Genomic DNA, 17,500 nt, shown 5'->3' with positions numbered 1-17,500 from the left:
TAATTATAAACAACTCAGTAAAGATATTATTCTAATTATAAACTTTAATGTAAAGAGTTTATATTTTAATGCTAAACTACAAAGTTAAGACTTTTAATTATATTTTATTCATCTATTTTAATCGGAAACTAAATGATGTTTCTATTTTAATTATTAAAGAAACAGTAGCTATGTTTCAATTTTAATTCAAAATGTAAATATATTTGTTTAAATTAGAAACCGTATATTATTTTATTCTAAACTTAAAAGTCAATCTGCTTCTATTTGAATCAGAAACCAAACGTAAATCAGATTCTGTTGAACAGAAAAGAGAGAGAGAGAGAGAGAGAGAGAGAGAGAGAGAGAGAGAGAGAGAGAGAGAGAGAGAGAGAGAGAGAGAGAGAGAGAGAGAGAGAGAGACTAAACTGTGTTTCTCAACAGCTGGTCTCTCCCCCGGCCCGTTAATTATTCACCTCCTGAGGAGGCCTCAGTGGGGTCCTCACCTCCTCCTTGCAGGCGGAGCGGGCCTGGTGCCAGCTGCACCTCCTCCTCCTGTTCACGCGCTGCTCAATAATGTAGCGGCTAGGAGGCTAGCGCCGCTCCGGGACGCTAGCGTGGCGCACGGAGGCTAGCGCCACTGCGTGCCATGAGCCGTCGGCGAGGAGGCATTAATATTTCAGGGTTCCAGAGTTCAGGCTAGCCCGAGCTAGTTAGCCTCCTCCCACCCAGAGTAACTGTGAGCCCAGCTTCATGCTAGCTAGTTTGGCTGAGCAGATAACGGCTAGCTAGTTTCGTGTAGCAGGTTAATGGTAGCTAGTGTGGTTTGGCAGGTTAATGCTAATACTTTGCTAGTATAACGGTAGCCTGTGAAGCTAACGTAGTGGTAGCCTGTGAAGCTAGCCTAACAGCAGCCTGTGGAGCCGGCATCGCAGTAGCCTATGGAGCTAGCGTAGCGTAGCCCGCGATGCTAACCTGGCGTGGAGCCGGGCATTGAGATGCTGAAGCTCTGGGATGGAGAGTCGTTCTGCCCGTCGCTGAGGTGGAAGCTGAAGCTGTCCTGACCCCTGACCCCAGGGGGGGCGTAGGCCAGGCGGTTAAGGTCCACGTCCTCCTGGGTGAAGTTCTGACCGGCGGAGAGAACCAACCAATCAGGGCCGCTCTGAGGAACACAGCAGGGGTCAGGAATACACAACACCTTACTGCACAACACCACTACACAACACCTTACTGCACAACACCACTACACAACAGCACACTGCACAACATCATAAAACCACAACACAACAACCCAACTACACACCACAACACCAAACACTACTCCCCCCCCCCGTTGGTCCCACCCTGAGCTGCAGCGAGCCGAGCCGTGGCCCCGCCTCCAGGACGTAGAGCAGCTGGTCAGGGGGCGTGTCCAGGTCCTCCGCCTCCAGGACCTTGCTGCAGATCAGCCTCCACCCGGAGCCCGCCTGGAGCCTGGAGCCCGCCTGGAGCCTGGAGCCCGCCTGGAGCTCGGAGCCCGCCTGGAGCCCGGAGCCCACCTGGAGACCGCCGTTCCTGACAACAGAGCACCATTGGGCCTTTCACACCGCCGCATAATCGGAGCCCCTTCCGGGCTAGTTCGGAGCTAGGGCCAGGGTTTTGGTTTCACACCGCCAGAGAACCGGCTCCGGCCTCTAAAAACCGGTTCAACTCCAGCCCCAGGATTGAGCTGGGCTAGAACGAGAACTGCTTTTACGCCGGGGGCAGGGGGCGGGGTTATCCTTACCTTCATAAACAGGAAGACCAACGAAGACCGGCATTTTAAAAACACCGAAGTAAACAATGGACGTGAATCCGTGTATGGTTCGTTCTTTGAATACTCAGATTTAAAACAAAATCAGAAAAAACAATTAACAGTCGTTTTTTGTTTTTTTATGATTTGGTTTTGAATCGGAAAAAGAGCAAGAGGAATAAACAAATAAATGGCATTTTATTTGTGTTTGTGTGTTAAAAAATAGATACATTTATAGTTATAGGCTACACCAGAAGGCAGAACGCAGCGAAGAAAAAAGCCTTAGTTATGGCCGCACTTGAACGGTATGGTGATTTTATTCGTGAACTGTCAGACACACAACGCGATCAGTACCGCTCTAAAGCAATCTGGTGCCCCGAAGTGCTCCGTTATGACGGTGAGGAGGTTCTGTGTGGAGCACAACCTTCGAAGAAGAAATCTAGTTTCCGATTTAGTTTCAGATCGGCCACTCGCAGACTAAGTCGCCGGCTCCCACGGAAAACAATAAAGCTGGCCATTGTAGAATGCAAGAGACTCGATGGAACATTTGAAACGTCTTTATATGTATTTTTTTTAATCTGCGTGCCCTTTTCCCGGCATTCATTGCGGTTTTATCTAAATATCACGCAAACAAAACAAGCAACTGGATTATTCAGTTTTCCCGTTTTGATAAAAAAAAAACAGAAAAATACAGTTTATTTGTATATTCTTTTTGCCTTTTTTCGGCTTCAAAACCAAATCAGAAAAACCAAAAAATGACTGTTAATTGTTTTTCCTGATTTTGTTTTAAATCGGAATATTCAAAGAACGAACCATACACGGATTGAATCGAAGACAGAGAAATTGTTGTTGTTGTGTTTGGAACTGGCGCGAGGGTTCTTCTTATTATTGTACAGCAGTTCCGGCAAGGCGGGAGGGTTGCTGGGAAAGCGGAGACGTTTGCAGTGACGTCATGACGTTGCTCTCGCCGGCTCCATGGCTGACTCTGGCCGGTGTGAAACCAACTGGTTCTTAACTGGGATAAGGCTGGAACCTGTTTGGAACTGGCCCTAGCACCAGCCCGGAACTGGCTCTTGGTTCTTTTTGGTGTGAAAGCCCCACATGAGACCCTGGGGGGCCGGTCTCTCTACCAGTCTCTCTATCTGTCTCTCTCTCTACCTGTCTCCCTGTCTCTCTCTCTACCTGTCTCCCTGTCTCTCTCTCTACCTGTCTCCCTGTCTTTCTCTCTACCTGTCTCCCTGTCTTTCTCTCTACCTGTCTCTCTCTCTACCTGTCTCTCTACCTCAGTCTCAGTCTCTCTACCTGTCTCTCTCTCTACCTGTCTCTCTACCTGTCTCTACCTCAGTCTCAGTCTCTCTACCTGATTCTCTCTCTACCTGTCTCTCTACCTGTCTCTACCTCTACCAGTCTCTCTACCAGTCTCTCTACCTGTCTCTCTATCTGTCTCCCTCTCTACCTGTCTGTCTACCTCTCTCTCTCTCTACCTGATATCTACCTGTCCTCTACCTATCTCTACCTCTACCAGCTCTCTCACCTGTCCCGCTCCTACCGTGCACTCTCTTCCGTTCCTCCTCTCTCCATACGCTTTCTCCCCCTATAGTGCCCTGTCGTACGTATAAAGAACAGACAGACCTGATGTCTCTGGTGAATTCCCTTGTATGTTGTTTCGCTTTGGTCTGAAAGTTAACTCGGTGTTCTCCAACGAAGTTTGACATGAACGGGGAGGGGGGGGGGGGGGGAGGGGGAGGCCGTTGGGGGGGAGAGAGGGTGGGGGGGGGGAGGGGGAGTGGGAGGGGGGTGGGGGGGAGTGGGGGATGGGGGGGGGGGGGAGGGGTGTGGGGGGGGGGGGGGAGGAGGGGGGGGGAGAAGGAGTGTGGGAGGGGTGGGGGAGGTGGGGGGGGTGGGGGGGGGGTGGGGGGAGGGGGGGGGTGGGGGGGAGTGGGGGGAGGGGTTGGGTGAGTGCGTGGGTGGGCCGCGTACGTGAGGCGCCTGCGAGCGGCGCTCAGACGGGAAAAAGGAAATCCTATGCTGCGAAATCTGACGACATGTACTGGACATCTGCCATAGCTGCTTGTACCCCCCCCTCAGACCCCCCCCCCCCCCAACCCCCCCCCCCCCCCCCCCCGTCATACACACACACACACACACCACACACACACCACACACACACACACACACACACATACCGCTGTCTCCCACACAGACACATACACACACATACCGCACTCTCAGACACGGACACACACACGATCGTGTCACACACACACCCCGGCAGTGACATATGTGTGTTCACTGTGTGTGTTGGGTCGGGGGGGGGGGGGTCGGGGGGGGTCGGGGGCAGAAACAGACGTATTCAAGGATGCAAAAGCAAATTGCAGGTCAGTCACTCAAAAGAACATTGTGTGTGTGTGTGTGTGTGTGTGTGTGTGTGTGTGTGTGTGTGTGTGTGTGTGTGTGTGTATGTGTATGTGTATGTGTGTGTGTGTGTGTGTGTGTGTGTGTGTGTGTGTGTGTGTGTGTGTGTCGCAGCAGTGTGTGTGTGTGTGTGTGACCCGCCACATGTCTGTGTACAGGTTGAATCCCTCTGGGCTGGTGTCGGGGTCCCAGCACAGGGAGGTGGGGGGGGGGGTGGGAGAGGAGGGAGGGGGGGAGGGGGGGGGGGGATGAGGAGGGAGGGGGGGGTCTTACGTGCGGAGGCGGGGGGGCTGGTCGTTGGCGGGCAGCACCCTGATGGCGGTGGACCCCCGGACGCGGCGCCGTCCGTCGCTCAGCTGCAGCTCCAGACGGTCGTCAGCGCCCTCCGAGTCGTCGTGGAGATACAGGAGGGCGGGGCCTGGGGGGGAGGGGGGGAGGGGTCAGAGCACCGCAGCAAGGTCCCACCTCCTCAGCCTGACTGCCACACTCACTTCCTGTCTGATGTTTCATTTCTTGTCTTAGTTTCCTGTTAGTTCCGGACACGACGCATCCAATGATAGCATGTAGCATGTAGCATGTAGCATGTAGCATGTGGTTAAACCTAACATGACAGATGTCTCCACACCTGGGCTGCATCCGAATACTTAGTACATACTATTTCTGTTCAGTGTCTACTACTTGACCGTACTACACTTGACAGTGTAGTACGGTCTACAGCTATGTGTAGAACGCCTCTGAACGCTTCCGAACACCGCCGAACTCCAACGGATGTTTGGAGATGACGTATCTCCCCTCAGATGCCGGCAAAATTACCTTGATAAGTTACCTGTTTTCCGTCTTGTCATCGTTGCTATCAAATTAAAAATGTTATTAAATTAAAGGAACATTTAATACTTGTACTAACATTTCGATATTTCGAAATTTGCAGGAGCCTCTGTTGGTAGTGTCGGGTCAGCCATCTCTTCTTCGTTCGTTACCAGACTCCGGTTGCATTGTGGGATAGCGTAGTGACCTACCGTTGTATACTTTGGCGGTAGCACGCATTCGGAAACGTTTTCCGTACCACACAATGCGTACTGAGCATTCGGACGCGCTATATTTGTGGCGTACTACAAAATACATACTATATAGCAGTCAAGTATGAGTATTCAGACTCAGCCCTAGTCTCCTGACCCCTGACCCCGCCCCCACCCAGTCCCCTGACCCCGCCCCCACCCAGTCTCCTGACCCCTGACCCCGCCCCCACCCAGTCTCCTGACCCCGCCCCCACCCAGTCTCCTGACCCCTGACCCCGCCCCCACCCAGTCTCCTGACCCCTGACTCCGCCCCCACCCAGTCTCCTGACCCCTGACCCCGCCCCCACCCAGGTCTCTGACCCCTGACCCCGCCACCCCCCCAGTCTCCTGACCCCTGGACCCCGCCCCCACCCAGTCTCCTGACCCCCTGACCCCGCCCCCACCCAGTCTCCTGACCCCTGACCCCGCCCCCACCCCGTCTCCTGACCCCTGACTCCGCCCCCACCCAGTTTCCTGACCCCTGAGCCCGCCCCCACCCAGTCTCCTGACCCCTGACCCCGCCGCCACCCAGTCTCCTGACCCCTGACTCCGCCCCCACCCAGTTTCCTGACCCCTGACTCCGCCCCCTGACTCCGCCCACCTTGGTGCAGCTGGCTGAGGGTGAAGGAGGTGACGGAGAGGTCCAGTAGGAGGTGGGGGGCCAGGGCCCGGTAGTGGGCGGGGTCGCGGCCGTGGCTCCCCCTCAGTAGAAGGCCGTGCAGCGGGGGGGTCAGCAGGGTGAAGGTCAGGACCCCCGTGGGGGCGTCCAGGTCCCGGCCGTCCAGGACGGAGCGCCCCAGCTCCACCAGACCCCCCTCCCCCACCTGAGGAGGAGGCACACTGAGCACAGCGGGGGGGGGGGGGGGGCCGTGTGCATGCGTCGTGCGTGTGTGTGCGTGCGTACCTGTGGGTCGTGAGTGTGTGTGTGTTTGCCTGGTGTGTGTGCGGGGGGTGCGTGGTTCCTGTGGAGTGGCGTGTGAGGGATTGGGTGTGTGTGTGTGCGTGTGCGTGTGTGCGTGGGTGTGTGTGTGTGTGTGTGTGCGTGTTGGGCTTACAGTGAAGTTGGTGAGGAGGAGGGTCGGAGCCTCGTCATTGGTCGGGTTGATGGTGATGAGGAGGGTCGAGGGGGAGGAGCGATGGAGCCCGTCACTCACGCTGAGTGACAGCTGGTCCGCAGTAGGCTCCACCCCCTTGTGCTCTGATTGGACGTAGTTGATGTAGCCCAGGGTGAGGTGGGCGAGGCTGAAGGAGTCTGGGGAGAAGAGGGTCAGGGGTCGTTAGGGTCAGGGGTCGTAGGGTCAGAGGTCGTTAGGGTCACAAGAGGAGAGACGCTAGGGTCAGGGGTCGTTAGGGTCAGAGGTCGTTAGGTTCAGGGGTCGTTAGGTTCAAAAGAGTAGAGACGCTAGGGTCAGGGGTCGTTAGGGTCAGAGGTCGTTAGGGTCAGAGGACGTTAGGGTCACAAGAGGAGAGACGCTAGGGTCAGGGGTCGTTAGGGTCAGAGGTCGTTAGGGTCAGAGGTCGTTAGGGTCACAAGAAGAGAGACGCTAGGGTCAGGGGTCGTTAGGGTCAGGGGTCGTTAGGGTCAGAGGTCGTTAGGGTCACAAGAGGAGAGACGCTAGGGTCAGAGGTCGTTAGGGTCAGAGGTCGTTACGGTTAGGGGTCGTTAGCGTCAGGGGTCGACAGGATGAGAGGTCGTTAGGGTCAGGGTTCACCCGGTACTGACCGATGCTGAGCCCTGCGTTGCTCTTCTGGTGTCCAGGCGGGGGCAGGGTGTTCTCCAGGAAGCCGTGGAGGGGGGGGGTCTCCAGGTGAAAGGTCAGCAGGTCGGGGGGGCTGTCTGCGTCCAGCGCCCCAAGAGCCCCCCCACAGAGACAGACCCACGACCCCTCCTCCACCGCCAGCATGAAGCCGCCTGGGGGGGGGGGGGGGCAGCTCAGTCACAACACCGCCCTGTGTGTGTGTGTGTGTGTCTGTGTGTGTGTGTGGTGTGTGTGTGTGGTGGTGTGTGTGTTGGTGTGTGTGTGTGTGTGTGTCTCGTAGTGTTGACATCGTAGTGATGTCGTCACTATGATGTCATCGTAGTGATGACATCATAGTGACGTCATCATGGTGATGACAGCGTGGCAACAGTGAGCAGGCGGCGTACCCATGGTTACGGCGGGGACCTGGTTGTTGACAGGAAGCACGGTGACGTTGAGGTCGTACACAGGAAGTGACCCGTGGAGGGGGGCGGGGGGCGGGGGGGCGTCTCCGTGACAACAGCCATCCGCCCCCCCCGCCTCCCCGTCCGACACGATGAGGGTGACGGTGTCGGACACGGGGTCCGCCCCCACCTCTCCGCCTGTTCAACCAATCAGAAGGCAGCTGCATGTTAAGACCGGTCCACGTCCAGAGGGGTCTAGACTGGACCGGTCCACGTCCAGAGAGGGTCTAGACTGGACCGGTCCACTACAGAGGGGTCTAGACTGGACCGGTCCACTACAGAGTGGTCTAGACTGGACTGGCCCACTACAGAGGGGTCTAGACTGGACCGGTCCACTACAGAGGGGTCTAGACTGGACCGGTCCACGTCCAGAGGGGGTCTAGAGGCCCCCCTGGGTGGGTCTAGGGATCCTCCTGGGGGGATCTAGGGGTCCTTCTGGGGGGGTCTAGGGTCCCCCTGGGGGGGTCTAGGGGTCCTCACCGGTGTGGACGTAGTAGATGTGTCCCAGCAGCAGGTCCTGCTGGGTGAAGCGCTCCACCTCCAGGCCCCGGTTCTGCAGCTGTCCGCGCGCCGGGCGGCGGGTCAGCATGTAGCTCAGCCTGGAGTCCTCGCTGTCCGGGTCCGTGGCCCTCAGGTAGTCCAGGCTCACCTGGACCCGCCCCCCCTCCTGGCACCGCAGCTCCCCCCGCAGACCCGGGCTCAGCTGGGGGGGCTCGTCGTTCACCGGGACCACCTGGAACACAGCCAGGGAATCATTCACCTGGAACACCTGGAACATAGTCCTGGAACACCTGGAACACAACCAGGGGAATATTCACATGGAACGTTGGAAACATTCACCTAGAACACCTGGAAAACATTCACATGAAACACCTGGGTAAAATTGACCTGGAACATCGGGAACACACCCAGGGAATCATTCACCTGGAATGTCGGGAACATGCACCTGGAACACTTGGGAAACATTCACCTGAAACACCTGGGAAACATTGACTTGGATCGTCGGGAATATGAACCTGGAACACTTGGGAAACATTCACCTGAAACACCTGGGAAACATTCACCTGGAACACCTGGAACACACCCAGGGAATCATTCACCTGGAACGTCGGGAACATTCACCTGGAACACCTGGGAAACATTGACCTGGAGCGTCGGGAACATTCACCTGGAACACCTGGGAAACATTAGCCGGGTTTAAAGGGACACTTCTCTGATCGTATTAGAATTTCAGTAGGGTTATAAGAGCTGGTGTAGTCCGCTATAATCGACATGTATACGTTCTGATTCTATTATTCTGATTGGTTTGGGTACTACTAGCTACTTTGTAACTTAGAGAGACTTCTATTTACCCCGACCTGATTCGCGATAAGTCTATATTTGGCTCTGCTGCCCATCTTGTACAGCACCATGGCAACTGTCATTGCCAATGGAATTGGCTTTCGTACAGTAAACTCCTCTGGCTATATATTTTTCTTGAGCTTGCATAATTTAACGAACGACTGCCGACTTATCCTGAAGTGTTCCCACCATTCCTGGCGACTAAATGCATGCAGCACCGCTCTCTCCCTCCCGCCTTGGCTGCGCACACTCCTCCAAATACGTCTTGTTTGCGGCGGAGGATCGGGGGGGTCGATATTAAGACTGGACGAGATGCTGACGTCGCTGTGCTGTCCTCCTTCTTCTTAATCGAAGGAGCAGGCAGAGAAAAGCTCTCTCCTGCTGGGCTTACATTAAAAGAAAAAACATAAAAATGCCAAATAGCCTACTGATAAGAAGTCTATTATATCCCTGTCGGTCCAGATGTATCAAATCCAGTACATTCGGATCCCATGATGGGATTAGATCTATTCAGATTAGAAATATAATCTGATCAGAAATGTTCATGTAAACGTGATATTGACCTGGAACGTCCAGAACATTCACCTGGAACACCTGGAACACCAGGGAAACATTCAAGGTGAATGTTCCAGGTTAATGATCCCCTCGAACTCTGACCTGAGCACCCGGCAGCAGCAGGTAGGATGTTGCCTGCCAGGGCAGGCCTGCTCCACGGGGTTCAGTGAGTATCTAGACGGCTGCCATGAGGTCACTGTGGAATCACCTGGATGGACAGACGGACGCTGGCGTTGTTGTGTCCGTCCGTCACCCTCAGGACCGTGGAGTCCTCGCTGGTCTCGGAGTCGTCATGGACGTACCTGGAACAGAGGAACACACAAGGCCTCTTTAAGGAGTTTCTCCAGGCTCCCACTGGTCTTACTCCTGGCTCCTACTGCCCCTACTCCTGGCCCCTACTCCTGGCCCCTACTCCTGGCCCCTACTCCTGGCTCCTACTGCCCCTACTCCTGGCCCCTACTCCTGGCCCCTACTCCTGGTTCCTACTGCCCCTACTCCTGGCCCCTACTCCTGGCTCCTTCTCCTGGCTCCTACTGCCCCTACTCCTGGCCCCTACTCCTGGCTCCTACTCCTGGCTCCTACTGCCCCTACTCCTGCTCCCCCTGCTCCTCCCCCTGCTCCTCCCCCTCCTCCCCCTGCTCCTCCCCCCCCTCCTCCCCCTGCTCCTCCCCCGGCTCCCTCCCCCTCCTACCGTAGCCTCAGGCCCCGGAGGTCCTCCAGGGTGAAGCTCTGGTCCTGCTGCAGCGCTCGGCCCTGGAGCTCCAGCCGACCATGGAGGGGCTCCTCCTCCACCTCCACCCGCAGCTGCTCCTCCCGGCTGTCCACGTCACGCAGCCGGAGGTGCTCCTCCGTCATAAACACCCCCCCGCCCTCCTCCACCTGCAGCAGGTTGGTGTACACCTGCAGAGGAACGGTTGAACTGGTACCTGGTATCACCGGACCGGACCAGGTGAGGTCACCTTGTCACCTGACCGGACCAGGTGACCTCACCGGACCAGGTGAGGTCACCTGGTCTGGTGAGGTCACCTGGTCACCTGACCCGACCAGTTGAGGTCACACGACCAGGTGAGGTCACCTGTCCGTACCAGGTGAGGTCACCTGTCCGTACCAGGTGAGGTCACCTGTCCGGACCAGGTGAGGGGCTGCAGACGGGGCCTCTGACCTCGGGGGGCCGGTCGTCCACCGGGAGGACGGTGATGTTGAAACTGAGGCCGCTGACGGAGCCGCCCTGCAGGTCGGTGACGGAGAAGGTGAAGGTGACCAGCAGGGGGTCCGGGCCGATGTCCTCCACAGGGGGCATGAAGCCCACCTTCAGGTGGTCCACGCCATGCTGGGGGGCAGATGACCTGAAGCTCAGAGCACAGCTAGTGTGATGGATGTGGGTGGGGACGGGGGGGAGCGGGGGGACCTGTCAGCAGTGATGGGCGGGGGCGGTGCGGGGGGGGGGGGCTTGTCAGGTGGGAGGGGGGCGGGGGGGGCATGTCAGGTGGGATGGGGGGCCGGGGGGGGACCTGTCAGGTGTGATGGGGGGCGGGGGGGGGCTGTCAGGTGGGAGGGGGGGTACCTGGGTGAAGGCCTTCAGCACTGGCACCATGGGGTCCTTCTTCATGGAGCTGTTGCTGTCCGTCAAGAAGAGACGACCGGCGTCCATCAGCCTGCAACACACCTGGGTTACCTGTCTGTCTGCAACACACCTGGGTTACCTGTCTGCCTGCAACACACCTGGGTTACCTGTCTGCCTGCAACACCCTGGGTTACCTGTCTGCCTGCAACACACCTGGGTTACCTGTCTGCCTGCAACACACCTGGGTTACCTGTCTGCCTGCAACACACCTGGGTTACCTGTCTGCCTGCAACACACCTGGGTTACCTGTCTACCTGCAACACACCTGAGTTACCTGTCTGCCTGCAACACACCTGGGTTACCTGTCTGCCTGCAACACACCTGGGTTACCTGTCTGTCTGCAACACCTGGGTTACCTGTCTGCCTGCACACCTGGGTTACCTGTCTACCTGCAACACACCTGAGTTACCTGTCTGCCTGCAACACACCTGGGTTACCTGTCTGCCTGCAACACACCTGGGTTACCTGTCTGTCTGCAACACACCTGGGTTACCTGTCTCTGTGTCCCCCCCTCCCCCCTGCCCCCCCACGTCCGTCCCCCCCCCCCTGCCCCCCCTGTCCCCCCTGTCCCCCCCTGTCCCCCCTGCCGCCCCCCTCCCCCCTGCCGCCCCCGTCCCCCCTGCCCCCCTGTGCCCCCCCCGTCCCCCCTGCCTCCCCCCCGTCCCCCCTGCCGCCCCCCTCCCCCCTGCCGCCCCCCCCTGTCCCCCCTGTACCCGGGCCGGGCGGGGCTGCTGGGGCCCTCGCTGAGGCGGTAGCTGAGGTCTGCGTGGGGTTGCTCCGGGTCCCTGAAGCTGAGCTGGGCGCGGGTCAGGAGGACCACCTCCGTCTCCCGGACCCTCAGGGCCCGCACCGCGCCGACCCCCTCCTCCGGGACCTGGTCCTTCACCGGGAACACCTGCACCACCACCGTCTGGGGGGCACACACACACACACTGCATGTGTCCCTGTGTGTGTGCTCAACAGGTTAAAGGTCATGGTTTGTTATGGGAAACCTCACCTGGGGGGGGGAGGTGTTGGGGGGGGTCTGGGAGTCAGACAGCGTGAAGTCGAAGGAGTCCTCAAAGACCTCCTGGCCCGAGTGGACGTAGTAGACCTGGCCCTGGGACAGGTCCCTCTGGAGGAACCTGTCTATCGGGACCCCTGCACAGACAGACAGGTCCTAGATCACTAGTGGTAGACAGACAGGTCCCAGATCACTAGTAGCAGACAGACAGGTCCCTGATCACTAGTGACAGACAGACAGGTCCCTGATCACTAGTGACAGACAGACAGGTCTCTGATCACTAGTGACAGACAGACAGGTCCCTGATCACTAGTGACAGACAGACAGGTCCCATGGAATGTCTGGGTGAATGACTGGGTGAATGTCTGGGTGAATGTCTGGGTGAATGTCTGGGTGAATGTCTGGGTGAATGTCTGGGTGAATGACTGGGTGAATGTCTGGGTGAATGTCTGGGTGAATGTCTGGGTGAATGTCTGGGTGAATGACTGGGTGAATGTCTGGGTGAATGGCTGGGTGAATGACTGGGTGAATGTCTGGGTGAATGAGTGGGTGAATGGCTGGGTGAATGGCTGGGTGAATGACTGGGTGAATGTCTGGGTGAATGACTGGGTGAATGACTGGGTGAATGTCTGGGTGAATGACTGGGTGAATGACTGGGTGAATGGCTGGTAAGAGAGGCGCTCCTGTCCTACCTGGACCGGGGGCGGAGCCCCGCCTCTCCAGTCGGCCTGCCCGGGGGGCGGAGACTATCCGGAACAGGATGTGGTCATCGCTGGAGTCCAGGTCGGCAGCCAATAGCATGTAGTCCTCCAGGCGAACGGCCCCGCCCTCCCTCGTCTCCACGGCAACGTTGTTGACAAGGAAGGGGGGGGCGTCGTCCTTGGGCAGGATGTGGACGGGGAAGCGGTGGCGGAGGCTGTGGTTGCCGTCGGTGATGCGGAACACGATGTGGTCGCGGGTGGAGTCGCTGTCCGAGTGGTGGTACACCACCCGACCGGCCCGCAGGTCAGACACCGAGAACCACAGCGCCCGCACACCTGAGACAGACAGGCAGGCAGACAGACAGACACACATACATGCATATACACATACACGTACACATACACATAGACACATCAACCCATGCAGACACACACACATATGCACACACACACGCATAAACACAAACACACAAACATGTTTATTGTTGAGAGGACACGCGACACCGCTGAGTCACAGCTAGCCTGCTAGCTCGCTCGCTGTAAGCTAGAGCCAGTGGCTAGAGCTAGCGGCTAGAGCTAGTGGCTAGAGCAAGCGGCTAGAGCTAGCGGATAGAGCTAGCGGATAGAGCAAGCGGCTAGAGCTAGCGGATAGAGCTAGTGGCTAGAGCTAGCGGCTTGCTCTGTCCAGTGGGAAGCAGCCACGGTGGCTAGCGCCGCTCTCATTAGCGCTGCGGTCCAGCCCCACTCAGTTCCTGCTAATTAGACTCAAAGTGTTTGGAACCCAGCCCAAAACACACGCACACACACACAAATGTGTGCGTGTGTGTCACAGCGGTGTTTGTGTGTGTATGTGTGTGTGTGTGTGTGTGTGTGTGTGTGTGTGTGTGTGTGTGTGTGTGTGTGTGTGTGTGTGTGTGTGTGTGTGTCTGTGGACCAGCAGCACTTCCCCTGGGGGGGGGGGGGGGGGCAATGGGACAGAACTCTCAGCTGACCCATAACAAGGCCTGCCTCGTTCTGATTGGTCCAGAGCTGAGAGGAACTTTCTTTGGGTAGAAGTTGGAATAAGAGAATCATTAGAGTAGGATAGGCTCCTCCCTCGATCTACCCCTCTCTCTCCCCCCACCCTCTCTCTCTCTCGCTCTCTCTCTCTCTCTCCTCTCTCTCTCTCTCTCTCTCTCTCTCTCTCTCTCTCCTCCTCTCTCTCTCTCTCTCCTCTCTCTCCTCTCTCTCTCTCTCTCTCTCTCTCTCTCCTCTCTCTCTCTCTCTCTCTCTCTCTCTCCCCCCTCCACTTCTCTCTCTGTCCCCCGGTAAGATGAGGACCTGTTAGGGGACAGCAGCTGTTGTCTGTGCAAAGCACCATGAATTTACGTGTGTGTGTGTGTGTGTGTGTGTGTGTGTGTGTGTGTGTGTGTGTGTGTGTGTGTGTGTGTGTGTGTGTGTGTGTGTGTGTGTGTGTGTGTGTGTGTGTGTGTGTGTGGCCCCCGGCCCCCAGTATGTTTCCCCCTGACTGGGAACACATGCTGGGCAGCCGACCGGCTGGCCTGGTGGAGCCGACGGAGGCAGCCCTGCCCCCTGTTAGCCCCGCCCCTGTTAGCCCCGCCCCCCGTTGGCCCCGCCCCCTCTAGGTGGGGGCCCTCTCACCTCTGAGGGTGAGCCTGCCGTGCCGCGGCCCGTCCACGGCCACCAGCCGGACCGCCTCGATGTTGTCGTTGTCCACGATCTGCAGGTCCTCCCACGTGATTGGTCGAGACTGGCCCTCCAGCAGGTCCAGACCTGAGGGGGCGGGGCTACGTCAGCGAACCAGGGCCAACCAGACCTAACTAATGGTTGGATGACTTCAGCAGGACTAACCAGACCTAACTAATGGTTGGATGACTTCAGCACGACTAACCAGACCTAACCAATATTACAATGACTTCACCAGGACTAACCAGAGCTAACTAATGTTCAGATGACATCACCAGGACTAGTTGAGTTGCGCTCTGAGGGGTGTTGACTGACCCATGTTCCAGGAGACTCGGGGGGCGTTGGTCTCGCTGGTCCGGATGGAGATGTGGAGCAGGATGGGGGGGCTGGTCGAGAACGACGAGTCCAGGGCCTGGAACTCCACCTTAAAGAAAAGGATCAGTCAGTGGCCTGGAACTCCACCTTAAAGAAAAGGATCAGTCCAGGGCCTGGACCTCCACCTAGAGCAGGGACCACTCCAAGGGAAGGACTCCGTCAACCACCACTGTGCAGTTCTAGTCTCTCCAGTCATAAGACTGGCTTACCTACACGTCTGTACTTAAGGAGGCAACATGTTGAGGAATCACATCCAGAAACCCGGATCTAGATCAGAGGTGTTTCGACCAATCACGACACATTGTTCAACATGGCTGCCTGGACTACAGACAGTAACTCAACATGGCTGCCTGAAGTACAGACGGTAACTCAACATGGCTGCCTGAAGTACAGACGGTAACTCAACATGGCTGCCTGAACTACAGACAGTAACTCAACATGGCTGCCTGAACTACAGACGGTAACTCAACATGGCTGCCTGAAGTACAGACGGTAACTCAACATGGCTGCCTGAACTACAGACAGTAACTCAACATGGCTGCCTGAAGTACAGACGGTAACTCAACATGGCTGCCTGAAGTACAGACGGTAACTCAACATGGCTGCCTGAACTACAGACAGTAACTCAACATGGCTGCCTGAAGTACAGACGGTAACTCAACATGGCTGCCTGAAGTACAGACGGTAACTCGCCGGACCGACCTCTAGCCTCCCCATCATTTGTCCGTGTACGAGGCGGTACCTGGAGGTTCTGTCGACAGGCGTGGCCGCTGCTGGGCGGTTGGAAGGCGATGTTCATGTGGTGCAGGTCGTCCCAGCTGAAGGAGCTCACGGCCCGGGTCGGGTCGTCCAGGTGGGCCAGGTACCCCTGGGCGGGGGGGACGGTCACGTTGAAGAGCAGCCCGCTCTGGGGGCCGTCGGGGTCCGCGGCGTCCAGCGCGGCCGTGGTCAGAGGGGTCAGGATGAACTGGTCCACCTCCAGGAGGAAGGAGGCCATGAAGGAAGCCTGGGGGGGCTGGTTCTGCAGAGCTCCCTGGACCAGGACCGGGACCCAGACCGCCTCCGCCTGGGGCCGCAAGAACAGACGGTAACTCACCGTGAAGTACAGACGGTAACTCACCGTGAAGTACAGACGGTAACTCACTATGAAGTACAGACGGTAACTCACTATGAAGTACAGACGGTAACTCAGCGCGGAGTATAGACGGTAACTCACCGTGAAGCACAGACGGTAACTCAGCGCGGAGTACAGACGGTAACTCACTATGAAGTACAGACGGTAACTCACTATGAAGTACAGACGGTAACTCACTATGAAGTACAGACGGTAACTCACCGTGAAGTACAGACGGTAACTCACCGTGGAGTACAGACGGTAACTCACTATGAAGTACAGACGGTAACTCACACTGAAGTACAGACGGTAACTCACCGTGGAGTACAGACGGTAACTCAGCGCGGAGTATAGACGGTAACTCACCGTGAAGTACAGACGGTAACTCACAGTGAAGTACAGACGGTAACTCACAGTGAAGTACAGACGGTAACTCAGCGCGGAGTACAGACGGTAACTCAGCGCGGAGTACAGACGGTAACTCACAGTGAAGTACAGACGGTAACTCGCAGTGAAGTACAGACGGTAACTCACTGTGAAGTACAGACGGTAACTCACCGTGCAGCACAGACGGTAACTCACTGTGAAGTACAGACGGTAACTCACTGTGAAGTACAGACGGTAACTCACAGTGAAGTACAGACGGTAACTCAGCGCGGAGTACAGGCGGTAACTCAACGCGGAGTACAGACGCTAACTCAGTGCGGAGTACAGACGGTAACTCACTGTGAAGTACAGACGGTAACTCACTGTGAAGTACAGACGGTAACTCACTGTGAAGTACAGACGGTAACTCAGCGCAGAGTACAGACGGTAACTCAACGCGGAGTACAGACGGTAACTCAGCGCGGAGTACAGACGGTAACTCAACGCTGAGTACCGACGGTAACTCAACGCGGAGTAAACACAGGACAGTAACTCAGCGCGGAGTACAGACGGTAACTCACCACCGGGGAGTACAGACGTACTCACAGTGAGGTACAGACGGTAACTCACCGTGGAGTACAGACGGTAACTCACTGTGAAGTACAGACGGTAACTCACTGTGAACTACAGACGGTAACTCACTGTGAAGTACAGACGGTAACTCAGCGCGGAGTACAGACGGTAACTCACTGTGAAGTACAGACGGTAACTCAGCGCGGAGTACAGACGGTAACTCACTGTGAAGTACAGACGGTAACTCACAGTGAAGTACAGACGGTAACTCACCGTGGAGTACAGACGGTAACTCAGCACGGAGTACAGACGGTAACTCAACGCGGAGTACCGACGGTAACTCAACGCGGAGTACCGACGGTAACTCAACGCGGAGTACCGACGGTAACTCACCGTGGAGTACAGACGGTAACTCACCGTGGAGTGTGTGTTGGTGCAGCGAGGTGTGTTACCTCCATCAGGGTCCTGGAGGCTGTGGTCCCGGAGCTCCACCCTCAGGGGAACGTAGTCGATCTGGGGGGAGGGGGGGCGGAGGTGCTGGTACCGGAGCCCCGCCTCCAGGAACTCCAGGCAGCCCATCTTCAGGGCCCGGGGCCCGGGGGGGGGGTGGAGGCAGGGCCTGTTCCCCGGGCACTCGGACCCCTCCCGGCCTGGGGGTCCTGGGGGGTCAGGGGGTCAGGGGGTTAGGGGGGGTCAGGGGGTTGGGGGGGGGTCAGGGGGGGGTCAGGTGTGGTCAAGGTGT

General features: G+C 57.1%; 1 protein-coding gene across 1 annotated transcript in view; it reads right to left on the bottom strand.

The window, feature by feature from the left end:
- Positions 1-17,500, bottom strand: part of frem1b (Fras1 related extracellular matrix 1b) — a 33,263-nt gene that overhangs the window by 10,785 nt on the left and 4,978 nt on the right. Inside the window, 20 exon segments of the mRNA XM_056594736.1 lie at positions 952-1,138; positions 1,320-1,530; positions 4,436-4,580; positions 5,819-6,041; positions 6,273-6,469; positions 6,941-7,129; positions 7,364-7,558; positions 7,901-8,153; positions 9,525-9,618; positions 10,008-10,216; positions 10,479-10,646; positions 10,881-10,971; positions 11,654-11,850; positions 11,938-12,080; positions 12,636-12,980; positions 14,286-14,417; positions 14,646-14,754; positions 15,448-15,771; positions 17,211-17,228; positions 17,230-17,417. Of these exon segments, the coding sequence (XP_056450711.1) occupies positions 952-1,138; positions 1,320-1,530; positions 4,436-4,580; positions 5,819-6,041; positions 6,273-6,469; positions 6,941-7,129; positions 7,364-7,558; positions 7,901-8,153; positions 9,525-9,618; positions 10,008-10,216; positions 10,479-10,646; positions 10,881-10,971; positions 11,654-11,850; positions 11,938-12,080; positions 12,636-12,980; positions 14,286-14,417; positions 14,646-14,754; positions 15,448-15,771; positions 17,211-17,228; positions 17,230-17,417 (3,618 nt within the window).

Source organism: Gadus chalcogrammus, chromosome 7 (genome assembly GCF_026213295.1).
Source record: "Gadus chalcogrammus isolate NIFS_2021 chromosome 7, NIFS_Gcha_1.0, whole genome shotgun sequence".
NCBI lineage: Eukaryota > Metazoa > Chordata > Actinopteri > Gadiformes > Gadidae > Gadus > Gadus chalcogrammus.
Note: the sequence above shows the minus strand (reverse complement) of the source record. Positions and strands in the feature narration are given on the sequence as shown.